At 52.5% G+C, this 16,994-nt stretch overlaps 1 protein-coding gene across 1 annotated transcript in view; it reads right to left on the bottom strand.

The window, feature by feature from the left end:
* Nucleotides 1-649: 649 nt before the first annotated feature.
* The window catches only part of LOC103581653 (plakophilin-1), a 33,823-nt gene continuing 17,478 nt past the window's right edge, over nt 650-16,994 (bottom strand). The window contains exons 3-6 of the mRNA XM_008563428.1: nt 6,039-6,433; nt 3,177-3,321; nt 1,858-2,065; nt 650-831 (exon numbers count right to left, since the gene is read on the bottom strand). Of these exons, the coding sequence (XP_008561650.1) occupies nt 650-831; nt 1,858-2,065; nt 3,177-3,321; nt 6,039-6,433 (930 nt within the window). The remainder of the gene's footprint in view (nt 832-1,857; nt 2,066-3,176; nt 3,322-6,038; nt 6,434-16,994) is intronic.

Below are 16,994 nucleotides of genomic sequence, written 5' to 3'. Positions count from 1 at the left end.
CCCCATTCTGGGAGGTTCTCAGGAGTTGGGGAAGACAAACCCCATTAGAGCAAAGTGTGACTCTGAAGAGGATCTTGTCCCACGGCTCCACACTCTGTACCAGCAACCCCCATCCACACCTCGCCAGCCTGTAAACCCTTGCTCTAGAACAAGCACACCCAGCAGTCCCACAGGGGCTTTGCCACATCCCGATGTGGAACTCAGGAAACTCTGGGCAAAGCAGTGCCATCTTCATGCAAATGAAGATGGTAAACGGTTTTCACACCACAGCCAGGAAGTGACTCATTAGCAGCCAATCAGTAGACTTTTGTCTAAAAGAACGCTCTTCAAGATAGTACAAGAAATGCATTTTTTCGGGAGTGGAGGAGGTGGAAATGGTTGAACCAGTTTGGATGCTCAAATCCAGGCATTTCCACTCTTACATACTTAACAAATGTCTGCTGTGTTCCCTCAAAGGAGGGGCAGGGTCCTGAGCCACATCCAGATTCAGGGAAGGCTGGAAGGCCTGGTCCCGTGCCTCATAGGCTGCCCGTGAGAGCCAGCGCCAGGTTGGAGGTTACGCTCCCCGTCCTGGCTGATGTTGGCTGGGATGGGGCTGTCTGGAGAAGGGCCCAAGGCTGAGGCACAAAGACCCCGTTGGCCTCTTCCCTCACCTCAGGCAGCCTGTGGCATTGAAGAACACCTCAGGGTCCACCGCTTCCCGGGTCATGTTGCTGTTGCCATCGCACCAGCCGGAGAAGGGGATGATGACACGGTCGGCCAGGACAGGCAGGGCATCGGCAATGAGCTCCTCCTTCAACTCGTCGGTGGAAGACAGGTTCCAGAGCAGCCCTGGGGGTCGCACGAAGACCATCAACCCAACATGCGCCAGGCTCAGGAAGCCCCGGGGACCAAGGTACCACGCCCAGCCGGGGCTCGGGCAAGTGGGCGCTAGTGAAACGTCACCTTCCAGGTAGACCTGGTCTATCAAATCTATTGATGATTGTTTCATGATCCCATTTCTCAAAGTCCCAACTAGACTGCAGGTTCTTTGAGGGTAGTGAGCATCTCAGAGTTCTCTATCTAGGTCAAAATTATGCACATGTGATCAAAAAACATTTGATTGATCAGTGGTTTTTTTTTTTTTTTCCTTTATGTCTTTTTTCGTGACCGGTAATGGGATCACAACCCTCGGTGTCGCGCCCGCACCGCGCTCAGCCAGTGAGCGGACCGGTCTCTATATGGGATCCGAACCCTTGGCGGGAGCGCCACTGCGCTCCCAAGCACTGCACTCTACCGAGTGCGCCACCGGGCCGGCCTGATCAGAGGTTTTTAATAGAAATTTTAGCAGGCAGGATCTTCTACTGTTCTCTATTTTCCACCTGAAAGTCATTCTAGATATATTCATCAGTTGTTACTTTGTACAAGATCTCATCTTCTCAGTCCAATTCGAGGACTTCATCATGACGTCTATCTCTTGTGCCCCCTACCCTGAGTGCTTAGCATATTTTTTGAACACAAGGTAGGTGCTTAAGACCTGTTAATACCTGCCCCCACCAGCCTCGCTCTCTTCTCCATCATCTGCAAATCCCAGGGACTGCTGAATATGGATCCTGCCTGGACCCAGCCTTCCTCCACTTGCCCTCTAACCTCAAAAACACAGTGACCCTGGTGGGGGTGTACACCACCCAGGTCACCATCTGGACACCACTACTCTGACCAAGGCCAGTGCCATTGGGCTCCCAGGACATTAACCTAAAGTCTTCACAGCTGTGCCTTGGCCCAGCCTGGAGGTGCTGGCCTGTCCCCTAGCATGAGGCCAAAGCCAGCGGTCCTGCGCTGCTCCCCACCCTGGCCCTTCACAGCTGGGCGACCTACCGGTCAGTTGTTTCTGGATCTCAGTGCTCCCCGTCCTCCTCAGGAGGTTGACGGCCTCACGGATCCCGTTCTGCCTCCGGGTCTCCAGCTTGTTGGTGGTGCTCCTGAACACCAGGTTGCGCAGGGCCCCCGCCGCGGCCTGCTGGACGTTCTGGTTGGGGCTACGGAGGAGGTCCACCAGCTTACAGATGCCTCCCAGCTGATAGACCTGCCAGAAGACAGCCACGCAGTCAAGGGAGTTCAGGCTGATCTAATAATTCTCCACTCAAAGCGTTTTTATCTCATACCAAAAAATCTACTTCCAGTTCAGAAACATCCAAGTCCTCCAGTACAAGTAAGCAGTGTAAAGTAATGGTAACTGACCCAGACCAGGAGCCAAAAGACCTGGGTGCCAATCCTAGCTCCCCCACATCCTGGCAGGAAGACCCTCAGTGAGTCGCTCCTCTTTCCTGAGCCCTATCCCTATTTTCCTCCTCTGGAACATGTCAGTGAGGACCAGATGAGAAAATGGATACAAATACACCTCAAAATCCTAAAGCAGAACACAGATGTAAGGGAGATGCTCCCATGGAAACCCTTTCTCCTATGGAAGAAACTTTCATGCAAACTCATCCTGGACTCCAGGAAACCCATTTATGGCACTATATCCTTAGGCTCAACTGCAGAACCCTGTAGGTGTCCTGCTTGCCAGCCAAACTGGGGAGGCATGAACAAGCCCTGTTTTATACCATAAGATGCCTGGAGAGTGGGGAGGATGTAAGGGAGATGCTCCCATGGAAACCCTTTCTCCTATGGAAGAAACTTTCATGCAAACTAATCCTGGACTCCAGGAAACCCATTTATGGCACTATATCCTTAGGCTCAACTGCAGAACCCTGTAGGTGTCCTGCTTGCCAGCCAAGCTGGGGAGGCATGAACAAGCCCTGTTTTATACCATAAGATGCCTGGAGAGTGGGGAGAGGGAGGGAGGGAGGGAGGGAGGGAGAGAGAGAGAGAGAGAGCAGTCATGCTCTCTAGTGTCATTTGAGAAGGGATTTCTGCTGAACCTGTGGCTGTCACTGAAGTGCCTCTTCCATGGCCAGTGGAGGAAATGCATCTATTTGCCTAATATCCACTCGACCAGAAGGCTTTGCTCTCCGGAAGGTTAGGATGCTCAACTCTGACCTTAGGCAATGCCAGGCACATTCCTCACCCTTGGAAGCTGGCAGGGTGAGAAGAAGCCAACAGCAAATGCCCCCACCCATTTCTAAATGCAGGTCAGGCTGTCATGCCCAGGTCCTGCCCTGGCCTACCAGGAAGGAAGGTGTGCAGACAGTTACCTGTTGCTTGGCAGACTCATCCTGGAAGCAGGTGTGCTGGATGTAATAGGCCCCAATGGCCTGGTACTTCTCATCCTGAGAGCTCAGATATTGCACAGCCTTGGGGATGGTCAGCCCACTGCACTCAATGTCCTCACTGCAGATCCTGCAAGGAGTGGGCAGGGGTTACAAGGTGGGCTGGGAATGCTAGCAAGGGGGCTCAGGATTCCTCATTGCACTCCTGAGCTGCCACATCCTGATCTTCCCTCAGGAGAGCCAGAACAAGGCAACCCCAGGCCCACGTGGAAAACATCCCTGTGGAACAGCTCCTCCAGAGGAGGAAAAGGCTCACAGTGGATTTCCCCCACGTGAGAACATTGACTGTGGTGAGAGCCTGATCATGGGTTAATGTCCAAGCAGGTAAGTTATCTCTGCACTGAGAAAACATCCCACCCTATTCCTGGGGGGAAGCTTTCCACCCACGCTGCTGTCTCTCATGTGTGTGCCTGGTATTGGGAAAATGGTAGAGAATGGCCCACGGGCCTCTCTGTCCATCCATCTGAACATCCATCTGTCCCTCCCTCCCCAAGTCCAATTGGCTCTTCTTACACAAAAATTCTCACATCTACTCCTTCCTCCCATCCTCACGGCCACCACTTTCTTACTGATCATGATCACTCTCCTGGGGATGGCAACGGGGACCCCTGTAACTGGCTCTCTTCTCAAGCTCCCCCGTCCAACATTTTACATGCTTTTTCCAGATAAGTGGTCCTAGAACCCTGTTCACGATGCTGTTCCCCAGCTCCGAAACTGTCAGTGGTTCTCCATTCTGAAGGTTTAGGTTCAAACTGCTTAGACTGACATCCAAGGTCATGCGTTAGGTGGAACCATAGGAAATGGCAGATAGTCTATATTTTTTGAGCCACAAAACCAGAAATTTCATGTTTTCACCTAATGACCGGCTCCATTGTGTCCTCTTGCATATGGCCCAGCTCCTAACAAGGGTCTGCTCCAGCAAGACCACTCTCTTCACAGCGCCCTGACCAGGTCTCAGGCATCCAGCCCCCATGGTGTTGAGTCACAGGCCATCTTTCCACCTGACCATGACCTGGTTCCCAACAGAGATGGAGAGTTCCTCAAGGGCAGGGGCAGGCCCTTCTGTGGCACCCAGCCCTGCCCCACTAGATGCCCTTCAGCATTCACAGAGGAAGCCCTCTCCTCATCCGTACTAGACTCACATTTTGCCATAGTAGGTGCTCAATAAACAGTCATGGTTTTAGCTAGCAACCCAGCTTCATTTCTGGAAAAATCACACAAGGGGCAGAGGTCTCTGGGATTGGGTTAGTAGCTCCCCTGCCTTGCATTGAGAGAATGTCACTCTGCATCCTCCAGTGAAATGTCATCTTTAAATGGCTTGTCACTCATACTCCCCATATCTCACGTAGACCCTCCAACAAGGGGCAGAGGTCTCTGGGATTGGGTTAGTAGCTCCCCTGCCTTGCATTGAGAGAATGTAACTCTGCATCCTCCAGTGAAATGTCATCTTTAAATGGCTTGTCACTCATACTCCCCATATCTCACGTAGACCCTCCAACTCAGGGCCTCTGGTTGGGGCAATAAGCCGGGGCCAGATCCTGCCCTGATCAGTCTCCAAGGGAAAGAGGTTTCTTAGTCCTTCTCCAAATCATCCTAAATATTCCTTATGGCCTTCAATAACTAGGAGAGGTCCAGCTTCATAAGGGGGTTCTGCTTATTTTCAGAACAGTGTGGTACCAGTAGGGAAGATCACAGGATGCAGAGTCAGCTGTGTGGCCTTGGGCAAGCTACTTAACATCTCTGTGCCTTGTGTCCTCAGGAATACTAGCACCTGCCCGGAAGGGGTTGTGACAATTAAAGATGAAGAATGCAAAGCCTAGGGCTCTATGAAAAGTAGTTAATCGTGTAGATCCAGGACAGCTCTAGGCTGACCTGTTTGTGGCTGTGTCCCCTGCACTCAGCACAGAGCCTGCCGCGTAGTAGAGGCTCAGTAAATGTTTGCTAAGTAAGTGAATAATCATGACCATTAGGTGGTGATAAAGGACAGTTCAAAGGTCCATGGCACTCTGAGCCCTGAAGGGCAGGCTCAATGTCACGCATGACACCGTAGCCCCATGACACCTGTGCGTATGGCTCTTTACAGGACACCCCATTTGGTCTCCTTCATTCCCACTGGGCAACGGCCCTTCAACATTTATGTTCTGTTCCTTTGCACTTGCTCATGTCCCTCATTTTTTATGTCTATTTGTCCTGTTTGTCCTTAGGACTTACCATCTTATAACATAACCTACGATCCATTCTATTCCCACCATCTACACCAGGGCGCATTCCTTTGCTATTTCACAACATGGATAGAGATCTGCATGCCTGAGATCAGAGGTTCTCAAACTCTGTGTGAGTCACAATTACCTGCAGGGTGTGATGAACACACATTGCCGGGCTCCTCTTTCAGTGTTTCTGAGTCAGGAGGTCTGGGTGGGGCCCAAGAATAAGCATCTCTAACAAATTCCCAGGTGACGTTGCTGTTTCTGGTCAGAGGAACTCACTTTGAGAACCACTGGCCCAGCTACCTTTTCTAATCAGCTTCCCTCTGTTCATAACCTGTGACACCTCTAAAACCTACATACTCAGTGTCTGGGTTCTGTCTTCCCTTCACACTGAGAATTCCCTGAGGTCAGGAGCCCATTGGGCCAGGTACTACCCAAGGCAGGGTCAACAAACTCCCCAGGGACAGAGGCTATGTTTCTCCCCTCATCCAAGGAGTCCACTGCAGAATGCAGCCAAGCTAATGGTTTACCTCTCACCTGGCCCCCGCCGGGCCCCCCACCCCAGCCTAGCAGCACTCACTTAGAGCTGGCCCTTGAGTGGCCAAAGGACATGTCCTTGTTGCAGGAGATGGGCGGGACACACACTGGGTCCTGCTTGGAAGCACAGGAGGGTGGGCGCACTGGGCATTTCTTGACTGCCTTCTGACCACTGCAGGTGCTGTAGAAGCTATAGCGGTTCTGGGTGGTCTTGTGGCCCTTGCTGCCCAGTGTGCCCTTGCGCAGGGTGCCCCGTGGGTCGCAGTAGAGGTCCGGCTCACTGCGGCTCGCTTTGATTTTCTGCATGAAGCAGATGTCGCTGCCTGCGCCGGTGGTGTTATAGCTGCCCCGGGGGTAGTGCCGGCTCCAGTTCTCCATCTGGCTGTAGGAGCTGAAGCGCCTGTTGTCAGGCTCTCGCTTGAGGGTCCCGTTGTAGATCTGGCCAGGGAAAGAGAGAAAGGCTCAGTCAAGGTTCTTGATTAGGGATCCTAGATCCAGCTGACCTTGTGATGCAGCCTTTCCCCGGCCCCCATAATAATGCTCATAGAATCCCAGAATGTTCAGAGTGGAAGGAACCTTAGCCATTAACTGATATTACTTTCCAAACTACAGGTTGTGACCCATTATGGATTATGGAATCAATTTAGCAATTGTGACCATCACTGAAAAAATAGAATAGAATAATATATCCTGGCATCTAAAACACCAGAGTGCAGGGCAGGAGGTAAGACACCCACTATCGAGTGAAGCAGTGTGTGGGTACTGGGTTGCAGCCTAAAATGTAGTTCTTACTGTGGGTTGCAGTCACAGAAGATTTATACTGATCTGGTCCCACATGTGCACAGTCCAGGAGGGGAGCTGGATGCCCAGAGAGGAGAGGGGCCTTCCAATAGTCACTTGGTGAAGGAAGGGGGAAACTGGGACCGGAGCCTGGGTCTCCAAGCCCTCGCCCCCCCACCCTGACACTAGCAGCTTCTGACACAGCCAGCTTTCCTTGGTCAGTTGTACTCAGCACATAGAAACTTCTATGCTGGTCAGGACTATTTTAATTGTTATCTTCCGCTAAACTCCTCAGCTTGTCTCCCCTCTGCCAGGGCAAGAAGCAAACAGACCCTCTCTGAGAAAACTCTCAAAGCCGAAGAGGGACAGTACTCCTGCTCCTTGGGCCCTCTGTTACAGGCACCGTCAGATAGGGGCCCACCTGGACACAGGGAGGCAGGCCCGGGGACTGCAGGGTGGGGCTTTGTAGACAGGCTGGCGGGGGAGGAGCTGGACAGAGGCTCAGTCCGACAGAAAAACATACAAGGGACAATGAGCTGCCCCCAGGGCTCTGTGTGAGCCCAACTGGGGAGCCAGCCTCTCTGGGAGGAGGCTACAAAGCTGGAGACTTGCTGGGAATTAGCTCTGGAACAGAACTGTCCAAGGAGGACTTTCCCAGGAGCTCACAAGCCGGTGGGTCTGGCCTGTTTGAACTTGTTCTCAGACTAGAGGATCAACATCGAGCCTGATAAAATGTCTCCACACAGGTGCTGACTTGGGACTCACCTTTACTGGGATTAGCCAGGGCCAAGTCCAGCAGCCCAGAGCCTGCCTGCCCCACCCGTGAGTGTATGTGTGTGAGTGTGTGTGTGTAGGGGAGGTCGTTAAGCAACTGGGTAATTCCCCTCTACACCAGATCTAGCCACACAAGGCTGGGGCTTTCATCTCTGCAGAGAGTCGGAACCACCCATGGTTCGAGCTCCCAGAGAGACTGGGTGTCAGAAGCTACCAGTCAGAAGTGGAGTCCAAAACTCAGAAGCCACAGACTATTAACCTGGGCAATGGCATGCTCACCCCCTTCACCCCCACACACCCAGCTGTGCAATTTCCTTCTCTTAACTGGGTCGAACCAACCTACCCCAAAGGTAACTGGTGTGTGGGTGCTGGGGGAAACATAATCGGACAATCACAAGGCAGAGCAAAGAGGAGCTGGGCAGTTTTCTGAGCGTTTGGACATGGGATGTGCACCTTGCAGATTACTTGCAAAATATGCAATTAGGCCTCCACGGTTTTAGCCAATGGCCACGCCCTCCATTCTCCTCTCAGGAAGGGAGGTGGCAGATGCCACTTTGGAGGGAAAGCCAAGCACTCCCAAAGGGCAGGCTAAGCCTTAAATGGAAATACAACAAGAAGCTCCCTTGTTCTCAGTAAATGACACGCCTGGACGTCATCTCAGACACCTGATGAGAAGTCAAGACGCCCATCCTGGCCCAAATCCAACAAAGATGTGATCATGCTGATTACGCCTGACGGAGGCTTTGAGCTTTGCTCTCCTGTGCTGGGAACGGGGCAGCAGGCAGCCTTCCAAGTCTCAGCGAGGGTGGGCTGCCCACGGGGAATGGATGCTGGCTGCACCCTCAGGGGAGTGGGCGAGATGGGGAAGGCAGAGACGCCCCAGTGGAACTGCACTTCCCACCCCCCCATCGGCCACACTCCAGTGGTGTCACCCATCCCTGAGAACCCCACCCCAGCTCCTGGTGTCACAGTGCTGGTGGGCTGTGTGGCCTGAGTATGGTGTCTGAGGACAGCTATGGATGACTCTCCCTCGTCACCATGGCCCTGAACTGTCACCTTGACAAGCAGGAGAAAAGCTTCCTCTCAGCCAGACTCCATCCTCCTCCAGCTCCTTGAGGGGTCTGGGGTCCCCTCCAAGGCTCAGAGGAGGCAGGATGCCACCAGCCCTTCCTGCACAGATGGCCTGTAACCCAGCCAGAGCCGGCAACTGAAACAGCATCTTAGGAATCCAGGTGCATTCCTCTAGCTCACTGGGCTGAGACCTGTGTGGGAGGAAGAGCTGGGGGTCAAGAATACAGACTCTGGGGACAGACTGCCCTGGCCATGTCAATTGCTTCATGGGTGGCCTTGTTACTTAAGCCCAGTGTGCCTCAGTTTCTCCATCTGTAAAACTGGGATTATAATTGTACTCAATGTATAGGGTTGGGGAAGAATCCAATGAACTAATGTTTGTAAAGCACTTAGGACCGTACATGACATAAAGTGTTTGTTCAGTAGAGACTTCTGTATCCCTCTGACTCAGATTGGAGACGGGATGACTACTTTTAGGACTTGGCTGAGGTAGCCAAGGACACCCACGTCATATCTAAAGGAGCCACCACTTTAGGGGAGTGGGCGAGATGGGGAAGGCAGAGACGCCCCAGTGGAACTGCACTTCCCACCCCCCCATCGGCCACACTCCAGTGGTGTCACCCATCCCTGAGAACCCCACCCCAGCTCCTGGTGTCACAGTGCTGGTGGGCTGTGTGGCCTGAGTATGGTGTCTGAGGACAGCTATGGATGACTCTCCCTCGTCACCATGGCCCTGAACTGTCACCTTGACAAGCAGGAGAAAAGCTTCCTCTCAGCCAGACTCCATCCTCCTCCAGCTCCTTGAGGGGTCTGGGGTCCCCTCCAAGGCTCAGAGGAGGCAGGATGCCACCAGCCCTTCCTGCACAGATGGCCTGTAACCCAGCCAGAGCCGGCAACTGAAACAGCATCTTAGGAATCCAGGTGCATTCCTCTAGCTCACTGGGCTGACCTGTGTGGGAGGAAGAGCTGGGGGTCAAGAATACAGACTCTGGGGACAGACTGCCCTGGCCATGTCAATTGCTTCATGGGTGGCCTTGTTACTTAAGCCCAGTGTGCCTCAGTTTCTCCATCTGTAAAACTGGGATTATAATTGTACTCAATGTATAGGGTTGGGGAAGAATCCAATGAACTAATGTTTGTAAAGCACTTAGGACCGTACATGACATAAAGTGTTTGTTCAGTAGATACTTCTGTATCCCTCTGACTCAGATTGGAGACAGGATGACTACTTTTAGGACTTGGCTGAGGTAGCCAAGGACACCCACGTCATATCTAAAGGAGCCACCACTTTGCCCCACTGAATGCTCCCTCTTTTCCTGTTCCCCCTAAAGTTGGGAAGCTCGCAGAGTCCAACTCTTCATTTTGTAGTCAAGGAAACTGAGTCCTAAAGAGTGACTGAACCAAAGTAAAGCAATATAAGCCCAAGATCCAGGGCCTCAAAGGACTTAATCTGCAGAGAGACATGTTTCTCCACTCGGGAGACCAGTGGGACTCTTGGGGGCCCAGTGCAAGGTGGGCCAGGGAGGTCGGCTTTTTAGCCAGGAACCTCCCCTGGCCAGTCCCTGCTCTGCTTACCCTTCTGATAATGACCTAGGTCTTGTAACTCATCTACCTTTCTCCCCATCTCCCCTCCTTCTTGGAGAAGTGTGGAGTTTTAACCCCCCACTGAATGCTCCCTCTTTTCCTGTTCCCCCTAAAGTTGGGAAGCTCGCAGAGTCCAACCCTTCATTTTGTAGTCAAGGAAACTGAGTCCTAAAGAGTGACTGAACCAAAGTAAAGCAATATAAGCCCAAGATCCAGGGCCTCAAAGGACTTAATCTTGCCAGCTTTCTCTTGAGAGAGCCATTCAGTCTGAAGAGACCTCCAAATCTGGAAGAGCTCCTGTTTGACCAAGATCATTGGACGGGACAGTAACTAACCATTCAGGCAGAGATGGTGTCCTTCTGCCTTTCCATCTAAGAATCCTTTCTGACTCCACCCTTTGCACTCCCACTGCCCGGGCCGTGGCCCTAGCTCTAATCGGTTAACCACTGGGCAACTCCTGTGCCTCTCACCAGCCTCCACCCAGCCCCTGGGACTCTGGCCCCTGCCATGCGATGCCATCACCTTGACCTTCTGCAGGCAAAGCTTTCATTAGCTTTTGCCTTGGTGGAGAGTCTACAGTACCTCTCTCCTTACATGACAAACTCATCAGCCTGGCCCCACCCTGCTGTCCAGCCATCTCTTCCCCTCCCAGCATTCCCCATGACATCAGCCACATCCCGGCCTCCCTGCTTCTGCTCAGACTCTCCGCCACCCTGGCCAGCGTGCCTTGCCCACCTCTTCTCAAATCCTGCATTCCTCCAAGTCTCTTCACAAACCTGCTTTGACCCAACCCAAATACCGACAGTGCCCAGAGTTGGGATTATTTGCCCTGTGGTCTTGTTTGTCCTCTAGTTGCTAATGTAGATTTCTGTCACTTCTCCAAGCTCTCCAGGGCGGAGCTGCCCTTCATTGTGCCTAGAACAGGGCTGGGCTCACAGCAAGCGCTCATTGAAAGGGGTGCTGTGACTTGACCTAAGAATGTGTGCTGGGGTGAAGATTCAAGCTGCTGATTGGCAGTGGGGTTGCCGTGGCCTCCAGGGAACAGTGAAGCCACCATAAACAAAGTTAGATGCTAGGAAGGCAGGAGGGTTCTAGACAGGGCCAGCCAATCTATGAAGGAAGCACAACATGGGTTCAGTCTGTGATGGTCTAGGATACTTCCCTCTTCCTCCCAACCCAAGTGACAGCAGCAGGTTGACTGAGCCCAGAGAGTTCCATTCAAGGTCTGGCTGATAGGCAGAAGCTGCCTGGCTTCTTGGGAGTTGGGCATGTGTTGGGCAGGCCAAGATAAAAAGAATGTCTGTGTCCCCAGCTATTACCCATTTTGAAACCAAGCTTCTGCCAGCAAGGTGGGGCTGGCCTGACCGGCTCTCCAGCAGGACACACCCTGCTCTGCCCTGCCAGGTCACACACCCAGCAGAGTCTCACACCCAGCAGAGTGCCCAACAAGGCCATCTTCAGCAACAAGGTCTCCCAACACCCTTCTCATGAAAGCAAGCACACACAGTTTCGTGGGGTCATCGTGCCTCTCAGTCCTAGGAGGGTTCTCCTAAGAAAGGTCCTTGATTGGAAACCCTGTGAGGACACATTCCATTTGCTTGTTTCCCGGCACTCACTGTTCCCCACTCAGTGCCAGTCTGAAGGGCCCTCATGGAGTAGGCATGCTGCAGCCCTCTTCCATCTCACTGGGATTTTGGTAGGGACAGGGACTGGGCAGAGCTAGCCGGTCACAAGGCAGCAAGGTGCACCTCTGTGTGTGGCTCAGCAGCTCCGCTCTGACCCTCTGGAGGGATTTGGAGAGTATAGGTACTCTCCCAAGAAGGCTGGCAGGAGAGTCACAAGGCAGCAAGGTGCACCTCTGTGTGTGGCTCAGCAGCTCCGCTCTGACCCTCTGGAAGGATTTGGAGAGTATAGGTACTCTCCCAAGAAGGCTGGCAGGAGGGGGGCACACCGGGCTCCAGGGCATGGAGAATTCCCCCAGAGGGGCAGCTGCTTACTCTGCAGTCTGAATCAGCAAGAAGCCACTGGGGCCTGAGTCACCAAAGACAGGACTTCAGCAGGGGGAGTGTCGATCCCTGTCTCCTCTGGGTACAGCTCCCTCTCTGAGAAGCAGGGGTCCACCCTGAGCTGGCCCTCCTTTCTTTTCCTGGCACACCGCTTTGAACAGAGCAGTTCCACTGCTCAGAAGCCCTGAAGTGTGGGCAAAGAGCAATCACATTTCACCTTGGAGGAGGCCATGGTGAATGTGCCTCACTGTGGAGTCCTAAACGGCAGGAGGAGCTACATCGGCAATTCCGTGAGCAGCACCCTGAGGCCAGCATGCCTACCCTGGAAAGAGCTCTAGAAGGCACCTTTAGGTGTTTGTGAACTAAAGGACAGTGGCTGTTGGATGACCAGCTCCTGCCTACTAAGAAGAGGCACAGAAGAAATTAGAAACAGTCCGAAGCCAGGTGTGGCCATGTTTTGTCACCCGAATTCTTAAAAAAACAACAAAGTTTTGATTCCCATCCTGAGAGCATAGACTTTACTAGAGATCTCGTTAATAATGGCCAGTGTCTCTCATAACCTTTGAAGAATAGAAATTGTGAGCGCACATTGATCAGACCAGTATTAACAAACATTTCTGGATCATCGAGGACAAATTTTCTAAAGTGTCGAGATAACTGAAGCGCAAGTAGAAAAGATCGTATAAAACTCCGGGCTATGGCTTGTGGGTCTTTCAGGAAGGTTCTGCTCTCTCCAGCGTGGTCATGAATCTGGAATGAAGGAGGCATTCTGCCCTCTTGGGTTCCAGGCTCCAAGTCTGCTTTGCAGGTAGGTGGGAGGGTTCCTGGTACCCAGTGGGGGAGGGAGAACATGCACTTGTGCACCCCAGCACCTAGCTGAGAGCTGGTGCTCAATAACATCTGCTGTCTGAACAAACAATGTCGCCAGCGTCAGCACCCAGCTCTGCCTCCGTGTCCTGCTCCCTGCCTAATCGCTGAGCTGTGGGAGAAAGCAGAGTCTCTGAGATGCTTCTCTTTTATTTCTCCCTTCCACACTTGACAAGGTTTTTTTCAGCTCTTGATGCTCCTAGAATGGGTTTGGGAACAAGGACCTAAGGTTTCCTATAAAGACATCTCTGTTTTGCTTTGGAAATGAAGTCCCTGGCAGGTGTTCGTCACCTCAGATGCAGCTCTCACAGGCCCAAGTGGCAGAAGACCCATGCCCTAGGCCATCTCTTTTCCATGGCTTCAGACAAGTTGGAGGCATGGTCATCCCGCCCTCCATATTCTGTGGTCACAGCTTCTGGCTTTCGGAACTAGAGGCCAGCTCAACTGTCCCAATGATGGTTCATCCTGGAGAGGGGAAGGCAAGGGGACTGTCCTGATGTGAAATAAATCCTGTAGTCTCAGATGAGGGGGCAGCTCCCCTGAAGGGCACACTTGAGGGTCAGGAAGATCCCACGGGGCCAGGAACTCCCACCATCTCGAGAGGGGAAGGCAAGGGGACTGTCCTGATGTGAAATAAATCCTGTAGTCTCAGATGAGGGGCCAGCTCCCCTGAAGGGCACACTTGAGGGTCAGGAAGATCCCACGGGGCCAGGAACTCCCACCGTCTGCTGGCAAGTTGGATGGAAAGGCTGGCTGGCCCTGGAACCACCCTGGGCACTAGGTCAGGAGGTGCTTCCCAACCCAAGAAGAGGAGGGCCAAAGGGTGTGAGGTGGGAACATCTGAAGAGCAGATGCTTAACTGGCCCAAAAAAGAGCTCCTTGGAGACCCAACAGTGGAAGAAACCACTCCTGCTGATTAGATAGTCAAGAATTTCATAAGAAGGGAGGGACAGTTACCCCTCAGTGCTGAGGTAACAGATCTCTCCTTTGGAAGATGAGCACGCGTGCATGCATGCTCACTCATGCATGGCATAGGCACACACGCATGTATACGTGCACACACTCTCCCCTATGCACTCCCCACTTGCACATGTGCAACACGCATCATTTCAACAGTGGTGGATTCAGGTAGGGAAGGACTTTGGAAGTTCCTCGAGCACATCCTAGAACATCTTAGCAGGTGTGGTGCCTTACAGTTTGCAAAGGGCTTCCCCATTCATCATCCTGTTGGAGCCTCCCAGTACCGCCCCTTCTCCCACATGGCCAGTGGGGTGTCAGGGCAGAGAGCAGCAGCTTCATTCTCTCTAGGAGCATATCAAGTTCAGAGAACTGAGGCTTGTCCAAGGCCACACAGCTAAGATGTAGCAGGCCTCTCTCCCAGTGTTTGTCCTCCAGGCACTCTGCCACCAGAGTCTGGTGACACAAAAAATGTCTAAATGGCAAGGAGCCTCTGTAGCTAGGGGCCCTCTGCAGGAACTCCACCAGCATCTCTGGCCAGTTTCTGGCCCTGACTCTTAGAAGACCCCTCCCCAGGGATTCCAAACATAGGAGGTGCCTGTCCCTTCTCTTTTGGCCAGTTGTGGAAGGTCCCTGGAGACATTTAAGAAGAGCATAGCTGCTCAGCTATGTGACATTCTACTGCCCAAAGACCTGTGCTAGAAGACTCTCTGTCCCAAGAGACATTTGTAGGCCAGGACACCTTGTGGTCTGTCCTGGCTAGGACCATGAGAGCAAAGGCACTGAAAAGTGACTGGTTGGTACCCTTTCAACCACACCTTGCTCTAAATGCACCACTGAGTACACATAAGTTGGGCTGAGAAAACAGGGACTCATTAAGATTAGCAGCTGAGGCTGAGCCTTAGAGTCTCCTGGAATTAGTCAAGTCTGGCTGAGCTTCTCTGGCCTCAGGGAGCTGGGCTACCCTGCTCCAAGCCTCTAGGGCAGTCAGGAGGGAGGAGAGGGAGGGATGGGACACTGATTGGCCCTGAGTGCCCCCACTCTGCCTCCAGCACTGTGTGGCCTTCTGAGAGCTGATTAAGGCCATAGGAATGTAGAAGAAGCTTGGAGGTTTCCTGTGTACCCTCCCCAGGTTGGCTCCAAAGGACAGAAACAACATCTTTATATGATCCATTAAAAAAAGTATCCAGCTAGGCATGGGGCTGGTCATCTTGCTGAGGGAAGGGGCTCTGCCCCGTCACTTTTCTCCCCCGCCCTCAGCTCTCCTACCTGACCTGTTGTGTCAGCTTTGGGAAAATTATCCTGAATAACTAGCTTAAGACCCCAGTGCTGGACACAATCTCCCCAAGTGTCAGCCATGCCCCATTGGTGGTTGTGAGGTGACTTTGGGGGACTCAAGGGCACAGCAATAACTAACACTGAAGCACGTAGAAAGCTCTTCCTTTTTCCATTTTGATTACCACGAGGAGAAAGCCTAGGTGGGTGCCACTGTGTGTAACACTTGCCAGCCTCCCTTCCTGAGCCAAACCCCCCACAAAAACAGGTTTCTACAGATAAAAATATCTAGCTAGAATTAAATAATGCTCTGTTTTTATTCTATTGATTATTACTGGTTATTAAAGGTGGGTGCCACTGTGTGTAACACTTGCCAGCCTCCCTTCCTGAGCCAAACCCCCCACAAAAAACAGGTTTCTACAGATAAAAATATCTAGCTAGAATTAAATAATGCTCTGTTTTTAGTCTATTGATTATTACTGGTTATTAAAATTATGGTTAGCCTTTATTTATGGCAAAGGATACTATTTTTTGTCATTTGAGTTAGTGATATAAAGTTTTCTTTCAAAATAAATAAATGTATTGGAATTTAAAAGTAACCCCATTAAAAAATAAGTAAATAATAGTTGGTATAATGATATCACAGAAATTGTGACAGCAGAATGTAAATGACCGAGGTTTGGGGGACACGATTGCCCACTCTGGCAAAGGTAACATGATGGGATGGTGTGACCAGGAGCACTGGGCAATGAGTCAGGGGACCGGGTGCCTATCCTGGTTCCTTCCTGCCTCCTGGGGGCCTTGGGCAGTCACCTTGCCTCTTTGAGCCTCAGTTTCCCCAACTACAGAGTGCCCTGTGAGGCTTCTTTTGTTTGGCAGTCTACAGTTCAGCCCTTGCTGAAGTCACAGCAGCCTCTTTTCCAGCCTAGCTCAGCCCTGTCCTCGTCCCCTTCCAAGCCTCGCCCTCGTGTGCCCTGTGGGGGTGGGCGGGGAGGGGCTCCCAGTCTGGAGCCCTGCAACCACTCCTCTCCCCACCTGTGTCTCGGCATATGCCCCATCCCCTCCCCACACCCGGCTTGGTTTTGTTTTTCAGCTGAGTTTGCTCTCCTGGGGCAGGCAGGCCTCCGCAGAGACACGCCAGGGCCCTGGGGGAGAAAGTGGAGCCTCACCCTAGCACAGGGTGGGGATGGCCCTTCCGCCCACTTGGGAAATGCCGCTGCATTTGTCTCGCTGAGCCCAGTGACAAAAGGAAAACTCGCAAACCAGAAGAGAGGCCCAGCAGCTGTCCCGCAGCTGTGCTGTGACGGCCTGTCTTCACGTCCCCTGCTTCCTGGCTTCGGAGAGAAGACCTGACCGCCTGTCCCCCTGCCCGCCCAGGCTCGTCCTCCGCTCTCTCTTCACACCCTCTCAGAGTCCACTGGAGTCCAGACTCAATTCTGCCAAATCTGTCTGAGGCAAGGCCCTGCACTTTTCCACAGCTTGATTTCCCTGCAAATAAAATTGGAATGACCATGCCCAATATACCTACCGACCTCACAGAGACTGAAGGACCAAGTGCAGAAGTGGAAACAGGAGCACTTTGGGTAAATTCAAAATGCTACACTCATTTGAGGGATTATTACGTTACTAGGGTGCCGGGGGTCGAAGAGAGCAGACTGAGAAAGCCGGGGCCACAGCAGCCCTAC

The sequence above is a fragment of the Galeopterus variegatus genome, unplaced genomic scaffold (assembly GCF_000696425.1).
Source record: "Galeopterus variegatus unplaced genomic scaffold, G_variegatus-3.0.2 Scaffold13606, whole genome shotgun sequence".
Taxonomy (NCBI): domain Eukaryota; kingdom Metazoa; phylum Chordata; class Mammalia; order Dermoptera; family Cynocephalidae; genus Galeopterus; species Galeopterus variegatus.
Note: the sequence above shows the minus strand (reverse complement) of the source record. Positions and strands in the feature narration are given on the sequence as shown.